The sequence below is a fragment of the Bubalus bubalis genome, chromosome 12 (assembly GCF_019923935.1).
Source record: "Bubalus bubalis isolate 160015118507 breed Murrah chromosome 12, NDDB_SH_1, whole genome shotgun sequence".
NCBI lineage: Eukaryota > Metazoa > Chordata > Mammalia > Artiodactyla > Bovidae > Bubalus > Bubalus bubalis.
Genome location: NC_059168.1, coordinates 104,758,132 through 104,782,316, shown reverse-complemented (window position 1 = coordinate 104,782,316; position 24,185 = coordinate 104,758,132). Strand labels below are relative to the sequence as shown.

At 61.3% G+C, this 24,185-nt stretch overlaps 1 protein-coding gene across 2 annotated transcripts in view; it reads right to left on the bottom strand.

Annotated features, from left to right (window-relative positions):
* The window catches only part of COL5A1 (collagen type V alpha 1 chain), a 147,408-nt gene that overhangs the window by 42,669 nt on the left and 80,554 nt on the right, over window positions 1-24,185 (bottom strand). For both annotated transcript variants that reach the window (XM_044926538.1, XM_025262242.2), the window contains exons 19-36: window positions 24,038-24,091; window positions 23,010-23,054; window positions 22,184-22,237; window positions 21,347-21,391; window positions 20,866-20,919; window positions 20,605-20,649; window positions 19,678-19,731; window positions 15,254-15,298; window positions 14,869-14,922; window positions 11,607-11,651; window positions 10,763-10,816; window positions 8,612-8,719; window positions 7,968-8,021; window positions 5,785-5,838; window positions 2,418-2,462; window positions 2,238-2,291; window positions 1,256-1,300; window positions 735-788 (exon numbers count right to left, since the gene is read on the bottom strand). In XM_044926538.1, coding sequence (XP_044782473.1) covers window positions 735-788; window positions 1,256-1,300; window positions 2,238-2,291; window positions 2,418-2,462; window positions 5,785-5,838; window positions 7,968-8,021; window positions 8,612-8,719; window positions 10,763-10,816; window positions 11,607-11,651; window positions 14,869-14,922; window positions 15,254-15,298; window positions 19,678-19,731; window positions 20,605-20,649; window positions 20,866-20,919; window positions 21,347-21,391; window positions 22,184-22,237; window positions 23,010-23,054; window positions 24,038-24,091 — 963 coding nt within the window. The remainder of the gene's footprint in view (window positions 1-734; window positions 789-1,255; window positions 1,301-2,237; window positions 2,292-2,417; window positions 2,463-5,784; window positions 5,839-7,967; window positions 8,022-8,611; window positions 8,720-10,762; window positions 10,817-11,606; window positions 11,652-14,868; window positions 14,923-15,253; window positions 15,299-19,677; window positions 19,732-20,604; window positions 20,650-20,865; window positions 20,920-21,346; window positions 21,392-22,183; window positions 22,238-23,009; window positions 23,055-24,037; window positions 24,092-24,185) is intronic.

Genomic DNA, 24,185 nt, shown 5'->3' with positions numbered 1-24,185 from the left:
AAGGCGTCAGCAGCCCCTGAGGCCCGGCCGCGGGAGGTACCGGGCCCAGGTCCGTGCAGGGCAGAGTCGAGCTCCTTCCTAACCCCCGCGCCCACGCGCGTCCCAATAGGCAGCGACTCCTGCGATGAGAGGCTTTTCCTTCTCAGAGGAAATACACTGTTATCTGCTGCGAGCTGAGCTGTACCTCTGCCCACCACCACCAGGAAAAACAGGTTGAGGTCCTAACCCCCTGAAGCTGCGACCCTGGCCTCATTTGGGAACAGGGTCTCTGCAGACGGGATCAGGTCAAGGTGAGGTCTGGCTGAATTAGGCTGGGCCTTCATCCAGGGTAGAGACAGAGAACGTGAGACAGAGGAGGAGAGAGGAGAAGGCCAGGCGAAGACGCAGGCAGAGGGGCTGAGGGTCCACGAGCCCAGGGGGCCGGGGGCTGGGAGAGGCCTCCGGGGGAGAAACCGGGCCCCGGCCCCGGAGTTCGGGCTCTGGCCTCCAGACGGGGAGAGAACGCGTTTCTGTGGCTTTAAGGGGCCGGTGCCACCACCCTGACTCAGGGCCGACTGGACAGTCGTGATGGTCTGATGACAGAGGGGTCCCTGCGCCCCAAACTGCCCCCCCAGCCAGAGCTCCTGGGCTGGCCACCCTCCCCTGAGCCGCAGCCTGGAGGCCGGAGCCCTGGGGAAGGACCAGCGTCTCCGGGACACCCTGGGCCGGCCCCACAGGGAAAATGCGGTACTCACCGGGGGGCCCTTTGGTCCAGGGAACCCCGTGGGTCCTTGGGGTCCGTTGGGTCCCTGGGGACAGACAAGAGCCAGTATGAGGACACGCATCGCCCCAGCATGTGGGCTCGGATCTCTGAGCACAGGCACGGTCACCCCTACTCCCCACGACTTTCGAGAAGCTCTTTCCAGCCCTGCCCTCGCCAATGTGAAAAGTAAGTCCGTTACACAAGAAGGTCCCTTGGGGCAGCGTGAGGCCCAGGACTCGGTTTCCGGACATCTCAGCCACCCCCACCTCAAGCCCCAAGGCCAGGGCCAAGGGGATGGGGTCATCACCTCCAACCAACAGAGAAGACTTTACTCCCGGGGAAGGCCACTCCCGAGCCACCTCTGGATTTTAGGAACCACCCTCCTTCTCCAGGGTCGAAGGCTGGCCATGCTCTGCCCCGCCCACCCAGGAAGAAACGCTGGGGGCCGCTGAGGGCAGGCAGCTCTCCTGCAGACGCTCCTGGGGGTGTTCCTGGACGCATCCAGGTGCTTACCCGTTCACCTGGAGGGCCGGCCGGGCCATCGCCTCCAGAGTTGCCCTGGGAAGGCAGGGAAAGAGCAAGAAAAGTTTATTATTACTATTTCTGTCATTACTATTTTTGATGAAAAGACTCTGGCCCATGACATCATCACAGGTGCAGAATCGCCTAGCGCCCCTGTGCCCTCTGCAGTCACCCCGCCTCCATACGGAGCAGAGCGCACTAGCCTCTGGTGGTCCTCGCCTCTGCACACACACCCAGCACTGAGCCGGCCTCGCCGGGGCTGAGACACTCCCAGGAGAACGCGCTGCTGCTCTGGGACAAAGGCCAGGCTCCCACCAGGGGCCAAAGCTCACGAGAAGATGGGACGCAGGCTGCGTCTCAGGGCCCACCCAGCAGCCCGCAGCAGCTGAGCATGCAGTCAGCCTCCGGGGGTGCGACTGGGCCTAGAACTCGTCACGGAGGGACTCAGGCAATCCCCAGGTCCGCCCTGCCCCTGCCCGGCTCGCTGCCTCCGCCAGCCGCGGGCCCATCTCCTTAGCAGCAAAGTGCGCTGGAATCACGACCCTCACAGGGCGGGACAGGACGGGCCTGCTGCCTGGCTGAGGTCTGCTTCCACGCCGAGTGGAGGACCTGGTGTCAAGGCCCCAGGGTGGGAGAAGAGGCCTTCGAGGTGGGCCTGGACCTTCGCAGGGGCGGAAAGAACTTTCTTTAGAATCCCGGCAAGATGTCTCTTCCAAAGCCCTCTCGAAGAAAAGAAACGAGGCCTCCCCATCAGAGCGAGGGGACATTGGTCCAAAGCCTGGCTGGGCCTGACTTCCACGCTGTGGTGGCCCCAGGTAGCCTCTGTGATTCGACCTCACCTAACTCAACCAGCTCCTTCTAAAATACCCCCAGGAAATCTTCTTTCATTCTTTCATATTTTGCAGCGGAGAAGGCCATGGGGCCCCCTCCGTGGGGGGTCAGGCCGGGGCCGCAGGGGAGACCACATACGCACCTTGGGGCCAGGCTTGCCGGTGATGCCCCGCGGGCCTCTTTCACCTCGTGGGCCCTGGACAAACGGAAGAGAGGACAGGTGGGCCCCAGCCCTGTGTGCGCGACGCGTTCATCCCCCTCCCGCCAGGCAGGCACCCCACCACCGCGCCCAGTCTGGAGGCCGCCCTCCGCCCAGGGTTACCGTCGGGCCTCGCTGCCCCCGTGGTCCCGGCTTCCCAGGGGTGCCCTGCAATCAGAGAAGGGTGTCGGTCAGTCTCGCAGCACGCCTGCCACTGGGTGGGTGATGCAGAGACCACTGGAAGTCAAGCTAGAAAAGCCCGCCCCCTTGTCTTGGCTTGAAAGGAAGCCCTCTCAGGGTGGCAGGACGCACCCGTCGGGCAATGCGCCCAGCCTCACGTGTCTGCAGAGCAGGCCTTCTGAACCCCAGCTCCCTCTGCTGCCCGAGGGATGCTCACCTCACTTCTCTGGTGTCCTCCCCTCAGAACATCCACTCCCCGCCCCTTCCCTCCCCCGCCCAACCTTCCCTCTTAATCTCTCGCAGCAGTGGAGGTGGGGAGGAATCATTATTACGAGAGGAGAAAGCCAACCCCTCTCATACATAATTTACTTCCGCTACAGTTAAGGATATTAGCCATTAAATTTTCAACAGGCTCTACAGACAAACAAACTTGCAATTTAATATATAAATCATATATCCCAGCATCATTTGCTTCTCTTCTAATAGAATTTAGACTCCTTCTCTCTGTTGTTTTGCATTTTCCAAACCACGGAAAACAAATGCACCGCAATCTTTTTTCCCCAAAGCAAAGACGTAATAGCTCTAAGTGCAGTTCACCTACAGTGCGTGCGAGTAATGGATTGATCAAGGCCCTCCATCCCCACTGCCTCTCCATTCATCTTCCGGAATTATTATTTTTTTCCTGGTTTCTAACGACAAAGCCCAAGATGGATCTGCATTGCTAAGGACCACCTAAAACATTTCCTCTCACCATCTTTCACTCATTTGCTGCCAGAATCAAAACTGCTTTCCAGAGCCTCCCATTTAGAAAGGAATTTAATAAAACCGTTTATGATGATGAGGTAATTACGGAGCTTTTAAACAATGCACGTTGGTCTCCCTGCTTCCATTAGGCGGCGGCATCTCTTGGCTTCAAATAAATATTTGCCGACGAGAATTAATGAAACATCTGCTTTCTTCAACTGATGGGCTCCCGCCAGCGAGACACAGTGGCCCACCCCCGGGTGACTTCCTGGCATCGGTGGGTGAGTCCAGCTGGCACGTCAGCTCATGCCAAGCCTCCATCCAACAGCAAGACCTGCATCACGGTTCTGATCCTGCAGCCTGACCAGCTCTCGGTTCCAACCTAAACAAACTGCCCCAGCCTCAGCCTCCGATTCTGTCGGCCTCCCAGGCGGCACCAGCCTTCCCAGGTTTGCTGGTAAACGGAGCCAGAGTCTGCACCCTGGTGACGGAGGCCGCTGGACAGAAGACGCCCCACCCACGGCCTCCTCAGCGAATCTCCCGTGAGCTCCTGTCTGCCTGCCCTTGCAGGGGAGGTAGGGGCCCTCCCAGAACTGGCCTCGCTAGAGTCAAGACGCCCTAAGCTGGCGATGGAAGCTTTAGGCTGCAGGTGGTGTTGCCAAGGGGCTGGCTCTTCCCAAGCCGGTCTGGCGGGGACCCTGCCTTGGCCCGGGGTGCAGGCCAGTGATAGGGACAAGCCATCAGTGGTCATGTGACAGCCAGCTGTACGTGGACCTCCCGGCCAGCAGTCCGCCGGCCCAGCCAGCCCCTCCAGAGAGGCCTGGACGAGGTGGACGGAAGAAGACCTGCCGGCTCTCAGGCAGCCCAGACACAGGGGCACACGCGTGTCAGCACACACGCCACCTGTCACGTCCAGTATCCCAGCCCTCCTACGCATCGGCAAAGTCCCAAAGTAGATGGTTTCCTGGAGATGTCCAGGCTTCAGGCCCCGGGAACCCAAGTTGGACTCCCAGGCCAGAAGTGAGTCCCCGGTCCCAGGCCTCTCTGCTTTCCAACCACCCATTTGCAGTGATGACCTCGGTGGGCCGCGTGCCGATGCCCTGGAACAACGGCGTGTGGGGGCCGGGGGAGTCCAGGCACCTGCCCGGCCTTCTCAGCTCGGGGGTGGAGTGGCTGAGGGGCGGGAGAGGGAGCAGGGCTTGGAGCGGACTGCCAGTCCCGGGACCACAGCCAGGCCTCCGCGGCGTCCCCAGCCCAGCTCCTCCACGCAAAGGGGTGGTGGTCACATCACAGGCCCCCGTCAGCCGTCATGACCCCTCCTGGGGATTCTCTCGGCAACGTGGTGTGGAAGCCCCTGTTCTCCAGCACTGGGGCTGTCTGCTCTGTGGCTCCGAGGTTCCTCTGCTTTTACAGACCCTGGACTACTACTTTCCACGAGTGACTGCCTTTTCCCAAGACGCTAGTCAGACTGTCCGCACCAGGAAGAACGAGACAGATAGGTAGGCAGGTGGCTGATAGACACACGGACAGATGTAAGTACAGATACAGACACGTACACGACACAGACACGGCATAGATAGAAACACTCAGGTGCGTAACAAGGACACAATACAGACGTGACACAAACATGCAGACACAGACAGGCGTGTAGACACGTCTGACACCGATACACACAGACAGAGCGAGGTCGCCCTGTGTCACGCTTGCACTCAGGAAGCCCCGTTTTCTCTTCCTGAATCTGGCAAACATGTCCATTGACGTGGATTGTGGATGGCTTTAGGTCTTCCCCCGTGCTTTCAAGAGATCGCACTGTCTCAGCTCAAAGACAGTAACGGTAGTTGGAGTGAGCACTTAACAGGGGCAGCTCGTCCGTCTGGGCAGGGAGGACCCGCCCAGGCCTGCTCTGCACACCCCACACGCCTGTGGTCAAGGCCGCTCGGCGTCAAAGGCCCAAGCGGACCTTTTGATCCCGTTCACCAGGAGCAGTGCTCAGGCTGCCTCGTGTGACGCCGCTGAGGGCAGTGCCCGCCGGAGGCCAGGGGTGGGGAGGCTAGGGGGACGGCCCCGCAGTCTGGGCCCTCGGATCACCTTCACACTTGATGACAATGGAGGGAAGCCAGGCCCGCTGCCCCCCGGAGGGTGTCCAGTGACGGCGGCAGCCCAGGCAGAGGAGGGGGCGCACCTGGACCCTGGATGAGGGGCTCACTGAGACGTCAGCACAGAGCAAGGGCCTCTCCCCGCCTTTTTTAAAACGAGTCACTTGGGCTGCAAGAGAAGAGTCTGGGTTTCGCCAGTGACCCGAGAGCTGCTGCCATCGTAGGAGCGTGAGAAAGCGCCGTGTCCTCCACACGCCTCCCTCTCTGGCCGGCCGCCTGATCTACCGCACTCCCGCCCAGCCCAGCGCTCCGAGAGCCGCCAGTGAGTCGCGTAAAGACTGGGGTCATCTGTTCCAGAAAGCAGTTCTGGCAGCAAAGTGGGTGAGAAATAAACATGGTGTGCGGAGAACAGACTCGCTAACACCGAGGCAGCAGACAAGCTGCCTGCGCAGAGGCCAGGCGGTCCTTACCCTGCCGCCCTTTTCTCCGTTGGCGCCAGGAAATCCAGGAAATCCGATAGAACCCTGCAAGAGAGTTCACGAGGGAAGAAGCGTCAGAGACTGACCAGGGATGAGCCGTGCACTGTGCCGGCTGGAGGACGAGCCTGCTGGAGTCCTCAGCCCCGGGTCAGATGCCCCACCACCACCCACCACTCACCACCCAGCCACCCACCGTCCACCACCCCACCATCCACCCCCCATCCATCCATCCTCCATTCACCCATTCACCGTCCATCCATCTACCCACCCCCAACCCCCCATCCATCCATCCACCCACCCTCCACACCCCATCCATCCACCTTGCCACCATCCACCCCCCATCCATCCACCCACCCCCATCCCCCATCCATCCATCCACCATTCACCCATATACCACCTACCCAACCCCCATCCACCCACCAACCATCTGCCCATCTATGCACCCAGCCACCATCCATCCATCCATACACCCATCTACCCATCCATCATCCATCCACCCCCCCACCCCCCACCCACCTACTCAGTATTTCCTGAGCATCTCACAGACTCCGAATCTAAAATTCAGAACTGAATCTTAACCATGCTTCCCCTTCCTCCCTCTCTCCACACCGTCCTCTCACACACCCATGTCTGCAAAACACTGGTGTTTGGGAAGAAAAGAGCCTGTGCCCCCGAGATGAGCCGGGGGTGACGTGTGAATCTCACATTTGTGGCATTTGCTTTTTGCTCCTTGTTGTCATGTTTTATCTTCTCACAACACCTCTAAATAAAGCACGGCAGCTTATAAAGTCAAAAACGAATGCAAATTTATGCCCCAGCCGTGGCATCGTGCGGCTCTTCCAATTCTAGATCTTTACAAGGTGCACGTGGGCAGGTGAGCACGTAAGAGCTTTGATTGAATAAATATCCAAACACCCCCTATGTGAGCTCCTGGTGACACTGTCTAAATCGTTTGCTGAGTCCGTCTCTACTGTCCACCTGGCTTAAAATCCTGACCTGAACGTGTGCTTAGCCCAGGACGAGTTTACTGATGCTACTCAGCTTGGCCAACCCACCTGTGTGCCTGCCTGCTGATACAAAGAGGAAGAGGAGACTGGACCGAGATTTGCGGCGGGAAAACCAGGGGTGCTGGCTTCATGGCTCTCGGCTCAGGAGTGGGGTCACCGCCCCAGGACCATCCAGACTGCCCAAGCAGCTTCAAGGTTCTCCCCCTGCCTTTATGAAAAGCTGCCTGAACTTGATCTATAACCCCCCACCTCGTCTCTCCCAAACTCCTCCTCTCTTTCCCTTCTCCCCCTCTCCAAGTGGACACGCATTTCAGGAGAGAAAACGTGTCCATTAGGGTCTCTCCACACAAGTACAGTGGCCAGCACTGCGGTCAGTGGGCACGTCGCTAACAGACATGAAGCAAAACGATTTCATGGCAGATGATTCCCCCCCGAGTGGCAGCTGTGGGCTCACCCGCCAAGAGGGGAAGTTCGCCCTTCCCCAGGGAGGACTGCTGTGGGCCCTGCCATCAGCCGCGTGGGAGCACCTAGGGCTGCAGCCCAGCCCGCGGGCCCTGCCTCTGCTAACAAGGAGGGCGTGCGGAGGCTTGAAGCCTGAGGAGGGCAGGACGCAGACACAAACCCGACAGATCCGTGAGTTCTCTTTTGCTGTTAATTACATCTCTAGTGCAGGCAGCTGGCAATTTTTTAAGGAAGAACCATGAATAATAAAAGGTGAGACAGAAAAAATGGTTTAAGTGATTTGCAAAGCCTCAAGGAGCTGTTTCACATAACATAAAGCATGATTTCCACTAAGAAAGTTTTCGTCTTCCTTTTATGCTCAGTTACGAGCAAATAACCTCCGAATTTCCAGGGAGAATTAACTCTGCGGGAGGTACACAGCTCTGGGTGTGGAGAAACCGGTACACAAAGTCCCTGAGAGACCAGAGGGGCTGAGGACTAGGACGAGGAGCCCAGGATCTGCCTCTCTGAAAGGCTCACCTATCTCCAGGGCCCTCCTTCCGACTCAGCCAAGTCACCGCAGAAGGCTGTGAGGGGGGCAGACCCGGGACGCAGCCACCGCGACCCTCTGCTTTGTCACCGCAGCTGCACAGGGCGGGGCAGGTGGGTGACAGCGTGCAGGCTGGGGAGACGCCAGTGGTCAGACCTCACCAGGCTGTACATTACCTTTGGCCCCTGTCTTCCTGGGTAGCCTGGCAGTCCTGGGACTCCAAGTTTGCCCTGCGGAGAGAAAGAGGCGCATCACGAGCCGGCCGGCCCTGCTTGGAACACAGAGGAAGCCGGCGTGTGTCGGCAGGGGAACTGGAGCAGGGTGTGGACTTCACGGCCTCCCGAGAGAGCCTGTCTGTCTTCCTGGGATGGTGTCTCCCCTAGAATCCCCACCTGGTTTGGAGCAAGGCCCCTCGAGCAGGAATGGACACCCCTGCTGAAGCCAATGGGTGGAGGCTGATGCCCCATGTATAAGAAAAGCGCTCTCTGTCTGTGGGGTTTTGCTCAATCCTTCTGTCGAAGCGTCCCAGCCTTGGGGCTGGACAGGGTGGAATGTTTGGGCTACTTGTGAGCCCGTTCCTGTGCAGGGGCTGGGGAAGTGGGTGGGGGAGCGAGATGAGGGGGCGGCCCCCCGCAGGTATAAGAGCAGCTCTCAGGAGCCCCCGCTCCCAACCCTGAGCTTGGGGAACGCCCCCAGGAGCAGGTGCGGTGGCCCAGCAGGCCGGCCTGTGTCAGGATGCACACCGGCCCTGCCCGGGGCTCTGCCTGCCCGACCCGCCGCCTGGACGCCCCGGGCCGTCGGGAGGGCCCGCGTCACGTACCTTCTCCCCAGGGGGTCCCAGAGGACCAGGGTCGCCGTTCGGACCGCCTCGCCCCTTGGGACCTTCAGGACCGTCCTCCCCTCTGGGACCAGGTGGGCCGATCTCCCCCTGCAGGTCAGAAGGAGGAGGTGAGGGTGTCGCCCACAGACTGCAGTCCGCGGGGGTCCCCCCACCGTGTGGGAGCAAGGAGGGGTGGCAATTGTCGCTGGCCCGGCTCAAGCAGACCAAGCCCCGTCCCGGCCCCGGGAGACTTCGGCGCCCACTCTCGGGCCCACGGCCCCCTCTTTTCCCAGTGGCCTTTGGTCGAGCACCTCCTGGCTGAACTAGGAGCTCTGACCTGCTATTTCCCCACTGGGCAGGGGACGGGCGGCGGGGGGCGCTGCCTTCTTCTCCCGAAGCCCCGGGAGGTCCCTGAAAGGCCCAGGAGCCCAGCCGACTGCAGCCTGAGAGTCAGTGCCCACGGGAGATCCACAGGCTGTGTCCAGAGACTGAAGGGCGAAACGCCGCCTCACTGGCTCCGCCACGTACAGGCGGGGAGGCCTGAGCCACCAGGAAGGGGACCTTGGGGGCTGAGCGAGGGCGGCAGCAGGGGCCCGGCCCGGCCGTGGAGTGCCCGCCTGGCCTCGCCATCTGCGTGGGCCCTCCTTTGATCCCCGATGTCCAGGAGCAGCTGCAGGACAGCTGTGCAAACCCCCCTTAGAAACGTGCGTCGCGGGAATAAACCCAGCTAATGGCTCCCTCGTTCCTCGGCTCCAAGCTCTGCAGGACGAGGACGCTCTGTCCCTAAGAAGCACTTTGCTCACTCAACCCAAGAATCCTTCCCATGTTTACTGAGCCCTCAGGAAATTAGGAAATGCCAAGCATCGGCAGAAATGCCTCTCCGGGAGAAATTACGATGGAAGAGGTCCCCCCCTGGCCCCCCGTCCATCCTCAGCCAGAGGCGAGCCCAGGGCACGGCGTGTGACTGGGGGATGGCTTGGGAAAATGTGTGCCTCACGTTGCTGGAAAGGAAGATAAAGGGGCTTTCACCAGCCAGACAGGGAGAGGCCCCTCAGATGTGGGGAGCCATCGCTGCAGAGAATTCTAGAAGGACTGCCTCTGGCAGCAGCATCCCTGGGACAGGCCTGTGACATGAACACCTCTCTTTTCTCCCCCTCCTTCTGACGGAGGGCCGGATCCCATCTGCCTGTCCAGCACGGGACAAAGCGCCAAGCCACAGGCCCTCTGGTTCTGGTGGTTCTGGAACGGCACCTGCGGGCCCGCTCTGTGGGGGACAATCGGGCGGCCGGCCACATGGCAGCCGCAGTCCCGCTGACAGCGTCCGTCCAGGTGCCGATGCCGCTGCTGCCTCTGCGGGCCCTCCGGGGGTGCAGGGCTCCGCTCCTTCTGGACTTACGGGGGGTCTCCAGAGTGTCCCCACAGCCTCAGGCAGCTGGCCCGCCAGCCCAACGCCCCCAGCATCACCTGGGTCACCCTCCCTTCCATGGAGACTCGGCCACCGGTTTCTGCGGGCACCTGCAGCGTGACACGCCCCAGCCTGCTCCCCTGGAGCCGAGGCAAAATATTCACTAAAAACCAGCCAGGCTCTTACAGCCTCAGACAGCCCGGCCCGAGGTCCAGAACACAGGGGCTATGGTCGGGGGTCTGGAGAGCAGCTGAAGAGGTGATTGGGAGCCCAGATGCTCGAAGGGCTGGTCAGGGAGCCCAGGCCCCGGTCGGGGTGCGGCCCTGCTGGTGACCCCCCAGCAGCCTCAGGCAGGACGCAACCCTCCCTGGTGAGCTGGGCCATTTCTGCGACCCCTTCTCTCTCCCGGAAACCTGTTACACTAATAATCCAAAGGCACTGCTCTGCAAACCAGGGCTGCTGTTGCTCAGTCGCCCGGTCACGTCCGGCTCTTTCTGACCCTGTGGGCTGCAGCACTGTCCAGGGTACTGGCCAGCAAGGAAAGGTCCCCACTGACTCCCGGATGCATACAGGCCAGGGGGCCAGGTGACCCCACAGGCGGGACTGGGACCAGGTGTCAGCTGCCGCAGCTCCAGGCTGGGAGCTGGGGAGGAGCTGGCTGCTGCTGGTGGCCAGGAGCCTCCACGGAGGCCTCAGCTCCGTCCTGAGAGGCTGCCCTGGGGCCCCTCCCTGCCCCCGACACTCACCCGATCGCCCTTGATGCCCATGTCTCCTTTGAAGCCTGGGAAGCCATCTTCACCCTGAAGGGGGACCAGAGAGAGCCTCAGTCTAGGGGAGAGAACCCCCGCCCGGCTCCCCCCACCCCAGAGCCTCTGGGCCCCACCCCAAGGCCAATACGCTGGGTGAGGACTCTGAGTGCCCGGCTCCGGCCCTCGGGACTGTGTCCCTGTTAACCCTTTGCCTTCTGCGGTTCTGGCCAGCTCGCAGCAGGAAGGCTGCAGCCCTGGGGGCCTGGCTTCACTGGGCCCCCCGGGCCGGCTCTACTGGCGTCCCTTTCTTAGAGTCTCTGCCTCGTGTGCGCATGACCACAGGCCCGGTAGCAGGTGACAGGTGGATTTGAGGAGGGGGAGACCCACAGAAGACCCCCAAGATGGGTGGTGCCGCTACTGATGGCCTTGCAGGACGGCCAGGAGGTGCTCTCGGCCAGGCCGGGCTACGGAGCGGCAGGCGGTCAGGGGCGCTCGGTCACCGGGCCCCGAGGTTCACGGAGGGGCAGGCGGTCAGGGGCGCTCGGTCACCGGGCCCCGAGGTTCACGGAGGGGCAGGCGGTCAGGGGCGCTCGGTCACCGGGCCCCGAGGTTCACGGAGGGGCAGGCGGTCAGGGGCGCTCGGTCACCGGGCCCCGAGGTTCACGGAGGGGCAGGCGGTCAGGGGCGCTCGGTCACTGGGCCCCGAGGTTCACGGGGAGCTGTGCGCACCTGCGCTGTCAGTGAACTGGGGGCTCCCACGTCAGTGGCCCGTGGTCACTCCAGTCCCCAGGGCGGCCCTCCCAGCTCCCGACCAGGCCCCGCGGGGAGGCGGGACACTCACCTTCTCACCCTTGGTGCCCTTCAGACCTCGGATGCCGTCCGCCCCCTGTGCAGACAGAGAGGGTGAGCAGTCAGGGTCCAGGCTGAGAGCGGGCCTGGCCCCCAGCACTCGGGAGGCTGAGCGCCCCCGCAGGCAGCCCTCAGCATCCCGGTCTCAGGGCAGAGAGCGGCCCAGGCAGGCACCCCTCCACCCACAGCCTGCTCTCTTCTGGAGGCAGATGGGCTCAGGCTCCACTCTGTAGCCTGTGATGAGGCCCCGGACTTCTGTCCACTTGGAAATTCGGGGTGATGACAGCCGTCACCCCCTCCTGCTGGGAAGCCCCGGGTCTGTGCCTGGCACGCAGCAGATGCTCGATAAACACAGCCGTGTTCCATCTGACGGCCTTCATTCTCTGTTGCTATTAATACGTGGTCATTATCATAACAGCATCGACTAGCATTCATTACCACCTGGTAACACCAGCCACCCCGTCTCTCTCAGCGTATCGGCTGAGCGAGAACCGTCAGGCAGGACCATTCCGAGCCTGCCGAACCAGCCGGACCCGCTGAAACGGCTCCATCCCGGGGACAGACTTGGCAGCCATGCCCCACCGGCCGGCTGGGTGAGGAGCCCGCCCCGCTGACGGCCCAGGCGGCCTCAGGCCTCCGCCTGCGGGGCCCCAGAGAGGCCGGCCTCCCGCTGGGATCCAGCTGAGCCTGCGGCCAGACCCTTGTGCTGCCGGCTGCCCTCTTGTGGCAAGAACTCCGCTCAGAACCGGCAGCTCTGAGCCTGCGCTCGGAGGCCCTGGCGGGCTGAGAAGAGCTGCGGCGGCCCGGAGGGCCGGCTCAGACAGACGCAGAGAGTGCAGAGTGGGCTCAGCCTGCGCCCTGGGGGCCACCCCAGACCGCGGTCTGCTCCCAGACAGAGGGGAGCCCAGGGACCCTGAAATCCCGATTTCGGGGGGGCCTCTGGCACCTGCTGTCCAGCACTTTGCCCAGCAGGCTGGGTGGGCTTCCCTCCCCACGCCCATCCAGAAAGAAGATGGGGAGACAGAATCGGGCAGATCCCTGCCAGACCTGAAGTTCTATGGCCTCATGACCCGTCTGAGGCCAGGGAACAGGGCCAGGGAGACAGAAGACCAGGGCTTCTCGGCCTGAGTGCTGGCGCCTTGGGGTCTGGATGGTTCTTTGTTGCGAGGCTGCCCAGGCACATAGTGGGTGGAGCAGACTTGCAGACTGCTGCCCCTCAGTAGCCCCTGAAGCAGCCCCTCCAAGCTGTGGCACTCAGAAACGTCTCCAGGTGTCCCCGGGGGAGAGTCCATCCTGGGTGAGAGCCCTGGACCAGAACAGCCACCACGGCCCTGGTGGCCCAGGGTGCGGGGAGGGAGAGCCAAGGCCACAGAACAGTGGCGGGGCAGGGCCCTCTGGGTCTCCGTCTGTGAGGGCACGGAGGTCGACGGGGCTTCCCAGGCCTGGAGTGTTCATGTGGGGGGCTTCCATCAGCCCCCCAGCCCCGCGGGGGCTCAGCGAAGGGCCGCGTGACCTCACAGTGCTCAACGGACCCCTGAGAAAGGGCTAAGTCGGGGGGGCGACCAGGGGAGGCGTAAAGGTCAGTGAGGTCAAAGAGCTCAGGGGGCCCCTTTCTAGGGAGGAAGGCAGGACTCGGGGAGGAAAGCGGAGGGCCTCGGTCTCCCACGGCAACGGCGACACTTGGGCCGCCCTGCACCTCCCGGTCACCGCCCTCCGGGCCTCGTCACACCAGGGGCTCCGCGGGTGCTCGAGCACAGGGGCATGAGAACCCACTAATCTGAGAAAACAGCATCAGGCCTTGCTCTTCCTCCCACCCTCCACTCGCCCGTCTAGCGGGACGGCTCGTGTCTCGGATGAATTCTAATCAGGCCGACGAGATAAGCGCGTTCTCCATGACCATCTCGGAGCAGACACCTTTCCGGCTCACAGCAGCAGCGCCCGCGGGTGGCTGTGGATCGTGGCTGGCACGGGCTCTTTGTGCAACCAGAATTTGTAAGATAAACATGCTCCGAGCTCACACAATCAGCACGGCTGCTAGATCGCTGCCCTTGTAAACTCATCAGGCAGCGCGCGGGCCGAGGGCCTGCTTCAGAGAGAGAAGCCGCCGTCCAAGGTTCCTGACCCGAGGCGTCTCTCTGCCCCTGACCTTGGAACACCTCGACTCCGGGAAATGGAAGCTGGGGCCCCTTGGGGTCAGGATGGGGCACTTGATTAGGGATAAGCGAGTCTAGGATGACTCCTGAGTCCCATGTGGATTTGAGGGGAGTTGCAGGGAGGTCCCTAAAACATGAAATCTTGGGTTCTCCTTCCTCCACCCCGCAGGGCAGGTGTGCACTCTGACGTGCAAAATGTTTGAAAGCATAAAGGAGCGTGAACGACACGGGTGGGGACTCCAGAGCTTACGGGCGTGTTCACGCAAGCCCTCCAAGATAAACAAGATGTTTTATACACGTACATACACACGATCCTTCACCTCAAATGGCAGTTGTTCTGAAGGAAAGAGCCACCCTTAGCTCTCCTGTGAAGCCTGAGACTGAAGACAGGGCAGCAGCCCCGCCCGAGGAGGAAGGGCTCTCGGTGTTCGCACGCCGGGGGCGCCTGTCTGCCGGGTGCGTGTTCAGAAAGCAGCGTCACCGAAGACTAGGCTGCACAGCGCAAAGCAAACGCTCGGCTCGGGGCGAACTGACAGCCATGAGTCTGGGACACTGGGGCTCTGCATTCGTTTAATGAGGTTCCGGGAGCCTTTCGACGAGGTGAGAATAGATGGAGTCTCCCACAGACACCCCCGCCAACAGCAAGGTCTGCCCAGATGTTACTGATGGGGACAGACTCTGTCTCAACGTGCGAACGGCCCAGAAGAAAACGTCCCAAACTTCCCAGGCAAGGGCCCCCAGCTCGGTGCTTGGGCTCAGGACACCTGCCCTGAGGGACTCCAAGACCAGCAGGCCACTCAACAGGGACCGTTAAAGAGCAAGGGCGAAGGGTGCCCCATGTCCTGGAGAAGGCCACCACCAAGCTGCCCGCGCTGCCCCAGATGCCGGGGGGCGTGCCCTGCTCCATGGGAGCCCCTCCTGGCCCCCGGGAGCCCCTCCATCACCCTCTTGGGCTCACATGCCGGGAGCTGATCACCCAGACCAGGGCTGCCCCCACATGGGCAGGCGGGAGGTTAAAGCACAGGATCCCTGACACAGGTCCAGCCGTGTCCCGCAGTCCCGACCCCGACCTCCAGGAAAACCCCAGGCTGAGACGCTCACCTTGACTCCGCGAGGACCTGGGTAGCCGATTGGACCCTGGGGGCCAGGAGGACCCTGAAACCAGACGGGAGAGTGTGTTAGCCCCATCTTGGGTGGATGACATGGGTTCACTCCGAGCCACCCTGGGTCCTTCCAGCACAAGCCGGAGAGCGGGCCTGCCCCCAGCACACTGTCCTCTCGCTGCGAGCAGAACGGATGGGTGTCTCAGGCCAGGCCTGAAGGAGGAGGCACGCGGGCACTGCCCAGCTCCACGGGGAAGGGGGGCCCGCAGGGGGTCTTCTCGGGATGGATGCGAGCAGGGCAGGAGTCCCAGATCAGAGGGGGGCCCAGTCCCACCCATCCTGAGGGAGATGCTGGAGGGGCCAGGGGTGCCGCCGGTACCCACCTGCCCTCCCTTCTCTCCTGGAGGGCCTTCTTTGCCAGGGTGCCCCTGTCAGAAAAAGAAGGCTGGCGTTAGTCAGTGGCCACTGGGAACGCAGGCTTCTCCCACAGCGGTCTCCAGTGTGAGGGTCAGAGCCCGGGTCCCTTCTGTTCCTCCCCACAGTGCCTCGGTCCCCCTGCCCTTTGGCCCTGACCCTCGGTGGCTTCATCTGTTAACATGGGAACAATGCCGGGGCGGGGCAACGGCAGGGGACGCGCTTCCAAACCCACAGACGGGCCCCAGCCCCATGGCGCGCCGGGGCCCCAACCCAGCCCGTGCCCTGCCTGCGGTGGGCAGGGTCAGTGACAGCAAGGCCGTGTGTTCAAGGTCAACCAGCAAAACCACACCAGTGGCCAAGCAAGGACAGGGAAGGGGGACCAGACCTCCCAGGTTCCCAGGCACCCCAGGCCTTCAGTCATCACCCCAGGTGACACAGTTGGGGAGGGAAGCTGGGGGCAAGGGGAGAATCCCCCCAGAGACGCAGGGCAGGGGCCCCAGGAATTGCTCAGGGCCCTCTCTACCCTGGTGCCATCAAGCCATTCTCAGGAATGTCACCTTCTCTGACTTTCAGACCCAAGCTGCTCACTAAGTTCAGTGCCTCTGAGCTCAGGAGCCAAACACGGACGATAAAAACAGAACCTGAGTGTTCACTGTCAAGAAGCAGGGTCCTGCCCCCAAGGGCGCCAGTAAAGAGAAGCCACGTGGCGTGGGGTGAGGATGCTGGGAACCCCCGAGCCGCTGTGTGACCGTAGGTGAGTCGCTTGCCCTCTCTGGGCGTCCGCTTTCGAGGGTGTATAACGAGAGAGTGGGTTGACTGCTCTCAGCTCGATCCTTCCAAAGTTCTAGGGCTCTACCTGTGGGACAGCAGCGTTGCGGGGACACGGACCTCACCCACTTGAACACATGATTTGTGTGTGTTCTTTTTAATTTGCGATCATTGTGAACCGGATTTGATGCCACTGCAGACAGCCTGAGGCGGTGGCCACACGAGGGGGAGAATGCGGAAGTTCCTTTGCTGGAGGGGGTGTGTGAGGACAATCAGGCGCTGGCCGGACCACTCCTGCTGCCAGGCCTGGAGGGGACACGCGGCCCGCCCTCCACCTTCCTGAGACGAGGCTCAGCGCCTGTGCCCGGGGCTGGCAGGGCTGCACCTAAATGTGCCCGGGATGACGTCCTGCCCCGGGGTTGCTGGGGAAAGGGGAGGCCTCCTCCCCCGCCACGTGGGCTCTTCCTGGGCCTCTCGTACCATTTCCACCAAACCTGGAATTTCTCCGTGAAGGGACTGAGGTCACGGGCAGCTGTGGGCGGTGACGGCAGGCCCCCAACACAAACGAGTACGGACCCCACATCTGGGGAGCGAGCCGACCCTCCACCTGGCGATGACCTTGCTTACACGGTGGCCCTAAGGACAGACCTGGGGACTTGCCAAGTGCTCCGGGGGTTAAGAATCTGCCTTGCAATTCAGTGGACTCGGGTTCAGCACCTGTCAGGGAACTAAGATCCCACATGTCTTGGGGCAACAAAACCTGCATGTCACAACTGGCCTGATACAGTCAAAAAAAAAAATTAAAAACAACGGAATAGACCTGGTCACAGTATTTTGGAACAGATAGTGTAGAAGGACGGATCATTGCCACAACCAACTGTGTTTTAGGGGGTAACTGGGTTTTTTGGGGGTATGCCAAACAGCTTTCAGGATCAGTTTTCAGGATCTTAGTTCCCCAACCGGAGACTGAACCCATGTTCCTGCTGTGGAAGCGCTAAGTCCTAAGCCCTGAACCACCAGGGAAGTCCCCCCCGTGATTACTGCTGTTGGAATGGAGGCCAGGCTCTAAGCCGTGTTTCCAGGATGAGAGCTGCTTTGTGGGGGGACCACAGCCCTCACGTATTTTGAGCGTTTGCAAAAAGAAATCCATCCGAGTCAGAGGGGCCGACTTCCCGCTGTGAAGGGCCGGCCGTCTCCACTCTCTTTCCACTCGCTGATCTCTCCCCAGAATCCTGTAACCAGCAGGATTTTATAACAGAAAAGTAATAAAGCTTAAATTATGTATATTTGATATTTTCTGATTTAAAAAGTAATATATGTTCACTGTAGACAAATGCAAAAATAATAAAGCTTATTTGTATTTGATATTTTTCTGATTAAAAAAGTAATGTATGTTCATTGTGCATAATTAGGCAAGTGGAAGAGAAAATTAAACCCCTTCATAACCTCACCACGCACGGTGACGGTGGCCAGGGTGCGATGCAGTGCAGCTGCTCTATTTGCTCTGCGCGTTCACGTGCAAAATTGGCATCAGAAGACGATTTTTAATTTAGTATTATATCACGCATCTCCTCCTGTCACTGAATACTTGCTGGAATTTGATTTTTCCTGGCTCTGTAATGTTTCCATGAGCCCACGATTCATTATCCGAACCCTGTCACGTGTGCCTGGAATGACTTCTCGATGAGTCCAGAGCAGCGTCTGCCCTGAAACCTCTCACACTTCTCAGTGGCTCTGAAATCTATCTTCCCTTTCTTCTTAACCCACACCAAGCCAACACCAAAGGGGGAGAGGGACAAGACCATGCGACACCTCTATAAGGAGAGGCTTCAGACCCTTTGTCTCCTCCCCATTCACCTGTGACAAGGGCTGCGTGTCCCTCTCCCTGCAGCGCTGACGTTCCCCTCGAGGGCTGCATGTCCCTCTCCCTGCAGCGCCGACGTTCCCCTCGAGGGCTGCGTGTCCCTCTCCCTGCAGCGCTGACGTTCCCCTCGAGGGCCCCATGTCCCTCTCCCTGCAGCGCTGACGTTCCCCTCGAGGGCTGCATGTCCCTCAGGCTGCTGCACCGATTCTCCCCTTTTTATCTTTCCCTTTGCGTGTCATCACTGTTGACCTGGCACAACCACCCCCCTCGCGTCCCTGGTACACTCATATTTTCAAGTGTGACCACTGATTGGGGGAAGAGAAATGGAGGACCTGTGAGAGGTGGCCTCCTGACTCCCTGGGCTGGGTCCCCCTTAAAGGCCCCTCTTTCCCCACAGCATCCAAAAGGAAACCGGTGACCCTTCAGGGACTCTAGTTGGAGTTTCAATTCAGGAGGGGAACTCCAGGTAAGATCAGGGGATTGGGGTCCATGCAGCCACCCCCTTCCCAACATGCCGCGTGCTAAGTCACGTCTAACTCTTGTGACCCCACGGATGTAGCCGCCAGGCTCCTCTGTCCACCGGGTTCTCCAGGCAAGAAGCCTCGAGTGGGTTGCCGTGCCGTCCTCCAGGGGATCTTCCCAGCCCAGGGACTGAACCCGTGTCTCTTACGTCTGCGGCACTGGCAGGCGGGCACTGAGCTGCCCGGGGAGCCCTCTGACACGATGCGCCGTGGGAAACGCCCACAGACGCCTGCCACTGCAGCCAAGGGAAGCAGCCGCCGGGAGGACGCAGGCCCAGCTGAGCTCGTCATGTTGCCATGTTACTTCTTTTCCTAATTTTCCAGAAGCGGGTATTTCATCATCAGAAAACACAATTAGGTGTCGATGTATGTGAAAGCACATAAAAGCCATGTTGCAAAATTTTCATCTCTTTGTACCAAACTCACATCCGAGACTGAGCCCCCTCACCCACCCGAAGCAGCTCAAAACAGGAACGAGACTGTGATCTGTTGGTTCAGATAAGCTTGTGATGGGTGACTCACTGGACCAAAGGATTTTCAGAAAGAAAACAGAAACAGGCCCTGCCCCACAGCGGCCAACCACCAATCGACGGTTGGCGGGCTGAGCGTCTCAGCTCATTTCTAATGGCGCTATTAACAGAGCAAAATAACTGTGTCTGAAACAATTAATTTCGCTAATCATTCTCTAAAACAGGCTCTCTACTTCGCATCAATTAGATACGCTAAAAATAACCGAGAATTAAAAAGCCCATTGGCAGTGCACGCGGAGGCTGGTGGGTGCGGACGGCCCGGCGTTCGTCACTGTCCCGCCCCCTCCCTCGCAGCCTGGCCGCCTTGTCCCTCCCTCCCTGCTTCTAGGCGGCATCTGCTCAGCTCCACAGCTGCGTGCGCACACCCCGCTCCCCAGTGCGTGACCGCTAAAAATACACGCAGCGCGGGCGACACACGCGAGGCCCGGAGCCCAGCCGCCCTCGTTACAGCTGAAAGTGCGGGGCGGCGTGGGCAGCGGATGCTCCGACGCGTGCAGCTCCCAGCCCGTGACGGAAAGCATGGCCAAAACCCAGCAATTCCTGAGCCAGCAGCGGGGTCCTCATCGAAGGAGCTGGAAGAGGCAACGTGGGCCAGGCACGTAGCCAGCTCCAGAGCTGGGGAGGGGCCGTCTGCCTGGGTTCCCAGCCCCCACCCCTGGATGGACACGGGCGGGGGATGTGAAAGTTGAGGGGGCCAGGGTACTCACCGGGGGTCCGTCAGCACCAGGCATTCCTGGGAGGCCGGGTTTGCCCAGGGGACCCTAGAACAAACCAGAGACTTCATAAGCCTATGCCCTGGGGTGCCCTTGGCTGCCCACCCTCTCTACACACCCCCAAAGTCACTCTTCAACATATCTGCTCAAAAAGCATTTGCTTAAAAAGGTGGCTCAGAGCTGCCGCTCCTGTGGGTTTCGCCCAAAGACAGCGCACCCTCTGCTATGTCCAGGGCCTTCGGGTTTGGCTACTGGAACAAGACAACCACCCAGTGGAGACAGGAGTGGGAGCTGTGATGCCCTGAGAACTGCCCCCCGGAGGATGTCCTGGCTGGTGCCAGCCCGGTGTTGGGTTTACCAGGCACCTGGGGCTGAGCCACAGCCAGGCCAGGGCCCAGGCTGTCTCCCCAGCATGTGGCTTGGGGTGCCCAGGATGTGTTTAGAGTTGGCAAATTTAGCAAAAAGAAAGCAAGGCCAACGACAACGAAACAAGTGCCTGCGTGCTGAGTCATGTCAGTCGTGTCTGACTCTGTGTGACCCCAGGGACTGCAGCCCGCCAGGCTCCTCTGTCCATGGGACTCTCAGGAAGAACACTGGAGTGGGTTGCCATGCCCTCCTCCAGGGATCTTCCTGACCCAGGGATCGAGCCCAGGTCTCTTCTGCCTCCTGCACTGGGGAAGCCTAACAAAATGAGATGCCCAGGTAAACGGATTTCAGACAACAGAGTTCAAATTTTACTGGGCATCCTGTATGTTTTTCTTCCTGAATCTGGCAACCTTATATCAACGCATAACTAAGGAAGGGAGGCAGGAGGGAGGGACAGGGCCACAGCAGAGCCGGCCGGGCGCTGGCAGGCGCCGTGCCCCTGGGCTGGCAGGCACCCCGCCGCAGGCTCACCCACGCCCAGCACAGCCCACCTACCTTTTCTCCTGGAGGCCCAATAGCGCCCTGGGGGCCCGGAAGACCCTGGCAGGGAGAGAGCGAGCAGGAAAGGTCGGGGATTTCTCAAGCCAGAACCCCTCCCCGCCGTCCGCCCGTCATTCCCCAGCCCCATCCCAGGCCACCCCCAGGCTGCAGGCCCTGCTGGCCGACCGGCACCGCGGGGTGGCGCTCAGCGGCCACTCAGGCCCTGAGCTCTGTCCCCCAGCTCCCTCTGCCCATGAGCCCGCCCCGCTCACTCACCTGGGCACCTGGGTTGCCCTGCTGCCCCGGGGGGCCGGGCTCTCCCTGGGGACCCTACAGGAAACACAAGCGGGCACGGATGGGGGCTGCGGAGCTCTCGAGCCCAGGCGGGAAGCCAGGCCCGGGGCCCCCAGCTGGTGCGGGCGAGGGCGCGGCCACCCAGGAGGGACACGAGACGGGAGCCACCGGGAGAAAGGTTCTATTCAGGTCACCCACTTCTATTACAGGAGACCCACGTGACACGTCTCAGTGGGCACGGTCACGGCCCCTGCCCTCAACCAGCTCGGCCGGGGATGAGGACGCCGTGCCCCTGTGTCCCCCGGGCTCGGAATGGGGCAGGGCCTCAGCCCGTCCTCTCCTGCGGGAGGCCCATACCTCCCGTCCCAGGCCCCTCTGTTGGGGTGGCCTGAGTCCCCCTTCCACGCCCTGTGTGGCTGCGACCACCATGAGGCCATGGTCGGGGCAGGACCCCTGGACTTACCACGTTGCCTTTTGGGCCTGGTTGACCGTCCATTCCCGTCACACCCTGGGTGGCATTGAAACAGAAAAGAATCAACAAAGCTCAACAGGCAAAGCCCAGCGAGCACAGCTTGGTCCCTGCCCATGAGGTCAGAGGACGGCTCGTTCTTCATGGGAGGGGAAAGGCTTGCTGCTGCTGCTGCTAAGTCGCTTCAGTTGTGTCCGACTCTGTGCAACCCCGTAGATGGCAGCCCACCAAGCTCCCCCGTCCCTGGGATTCTCCAGGCAAGAACACTGGAGTGGGTTGCCATTTCCTTCTCCAATGCATGAAAGTGAAAAGTGAAAGTGAAGTCGCTCAGTCACGTCTGACTCTTAGCAACCCCATGGACTGCAGCCTACCAGGCTCCTCCGCCCATGGGATTTTCCAGGCAAGAGTACTGGAGTGGGGTGCCATTGCCTTCTCCGGGGGAAAGGCTTGAGCCCAGATACATGCTGAGATTGGCTGCAGGTTAATGGTCCTGCTGGGTTCATTGCGGGGGGCACCCTGCGTTCTTGGACAGCTGGGCGGGGAGCCTGGCCCTGGGAAGCCACCCCCAGACAGAGCCCTGCCCCGCCACGGGCTGCTCCTCCCTAGAGGACTGTCCAAGAGGGTGCCGGCCAGCACTCGCAGGGAGGAGATGGGCCGTGTGCGGGGAGGGTGGAGTGAGCCCAGCCCGCCTCCACCTGCACCCGCGGGGCCGCCCTCCCCACACCTCACACGGGCGCTGGGCTGGGTGCACAGCACTCAGCGTGGGGCTGCCCGCAGGCCTTCGCGGGCACAGCTGGGGGCAGGGACGGGGCAGACATGCAGGGGACTTACGGGAGGTCCAGGGGGGCCTGGGGGCCCCTTCGGCCCCAGCAGACCTCGTGGCCCCTGCAGGAGGGAAGAGCAGAGAGGGTCAGACTCGGCCCAGAATCCCGGCCCCCGCCCTGCCTCCCCTCTCAGCCCCCCAATTCCCGATGTCTCTGCTGCCTGGGGAGTGTGGCCGACACCCCTCCCCGCCTGCTTCCTCTGCTCACCCCACCCCAGCTCTCGGCCTCGGCCCTGGGGACCAGGGGCAACGGGGGGCCAGGACTGGTCGGGTCTCAGTCCCCATCCCGGCAGGGTGGGCGCTGCCCCACGCTCTCGGGAGGGTCACAGCTGTCCACCCCCCACCGGCCAGCGCTTGATTTCAAGGGCCCTTCACTCTGACAGAACCTTCTCCGACGCCGCACAAGAGACAACTCTCCCCACGTCCGTTGCCACTTAAATGTGCTTCACGGTTTTAATACCCACTCACATAAATGTTTTCAGAAGTTGATAACCCAGAAGGCATCGCCTAGGCCTAGCTTAGAGGAGTGTGGTATGGATGAGCCTCCCTGGAGGCTAAGCAGACACCTGGGGGGTGATCCAGTCCCAGCGAGCGGGCGCACGCTGACCCCGGGGGCCCTCCATCACGGACCCCGGACCCTGCAGTTCTCTCCCTGACCCAGGCTCAGACCAACTTCTCAGCATTGCCCTGTTCACCTCCCCGTGGGCCCCCATTCCGTTCCCCAGAGTCCCCAGATTCGTCTGTCTCAAGGCTGAGCCCTGTCTAATCTAGGCCCTGAGTCGATCCCAGAACATCAACAAGAGACACAGAATCCCACCCGGTCCGTGCACTTACGGGCTCCCCAGGCAGCCCTCTGGGCCCAACTTCCCCATCGTCGCCCTGTGGGGGGAAGAGAGGCAGAGATCAGGGACACGCCACGCGGCCTGGGCCCCAGAGAGACGCCCTCCCTTCAGCTCTGCCGGAGCCTCGGCCGGGCTGCCTCGGCAAACGCCCGGGCTACTAGCCCTTGCGCCAGCAGGGAAGGCCCGGCGCGTCCTCCTCCCGGAGGCGAAAGGTGAGGTCAGGGCTCACAGACCACAGCCCCGGGAAGAAAACATCCCTGGTTACCTGCCAGGTGCAGAGAGAGACGAAAGATAAGCTGCCTGGCAGAAAGTAGACAGAGACGGGAAGATGATGGATGACAGGTACAGCTTTAAAGATAGGCAGGCAGACAGACAGACAGATGAGAGGTAAACCGATAAGAGATGGGTGATTAACAGACCACAGATGGAGAGATGCATACACAGATACGTAGGCGGACCACAGAAAATTTAAAGATAGGTAAATAGACGTGACCCACCAGGCTCCTCCATCCATGGGATTCTCCAGGCAAGAGTACTGGAGTGGGTTGCCATTTTCTTCTCCAGAGGTAAATAGATAACAGATAGACAGACAGACGGAGGATGGAGGCAAAGCCCAGACCCCCAGCATCCCTCCCTGCTGGGTCCACACGCGTCCATCAGTCTGCCCCACCTCCAGGGCAAGGACAGTCACTTTTGGGGCTCTCTCCGCCTCCCTCCCTCCCCAGAGCCTGCACTCCGCCCCTCGCGGCCTCCGTCTGCCCCTCTCTCAGATGCTGAGCTCATCAGCTCCCCTACGATGGCTTTCCAGAGATCACGCCCTGGGGCAACCAGTCAGAGGGCTCAGGACACCCACATCCGGCAGCTTCAAGGTCCAAGAGCCGCGTCTACCGGAAGGAAGTCGGGTGCAGCCCACTGATGCCCCGCCCCCCCCAGCCGACGTGGGTGCCGGCTGCCGCCAGCGCCTGCAGTCTTCAGAGGAGACGGGCGGCCGGAGCGCCCAACATGCAGTGGGGTACATACCCTTTCTCCGTCTTCCCCCGGAGGTCCCGGCGGGCCGGATGGGCCAGGGTCGCCCTAGGAAGGCAAGCAGGGTCAGCGCCAGCCCCCTGGGCGGGCACGCACGGCTGTCTCAAGGCCCCCATTTCATCTGCTTCTGAGGCTGAAAATC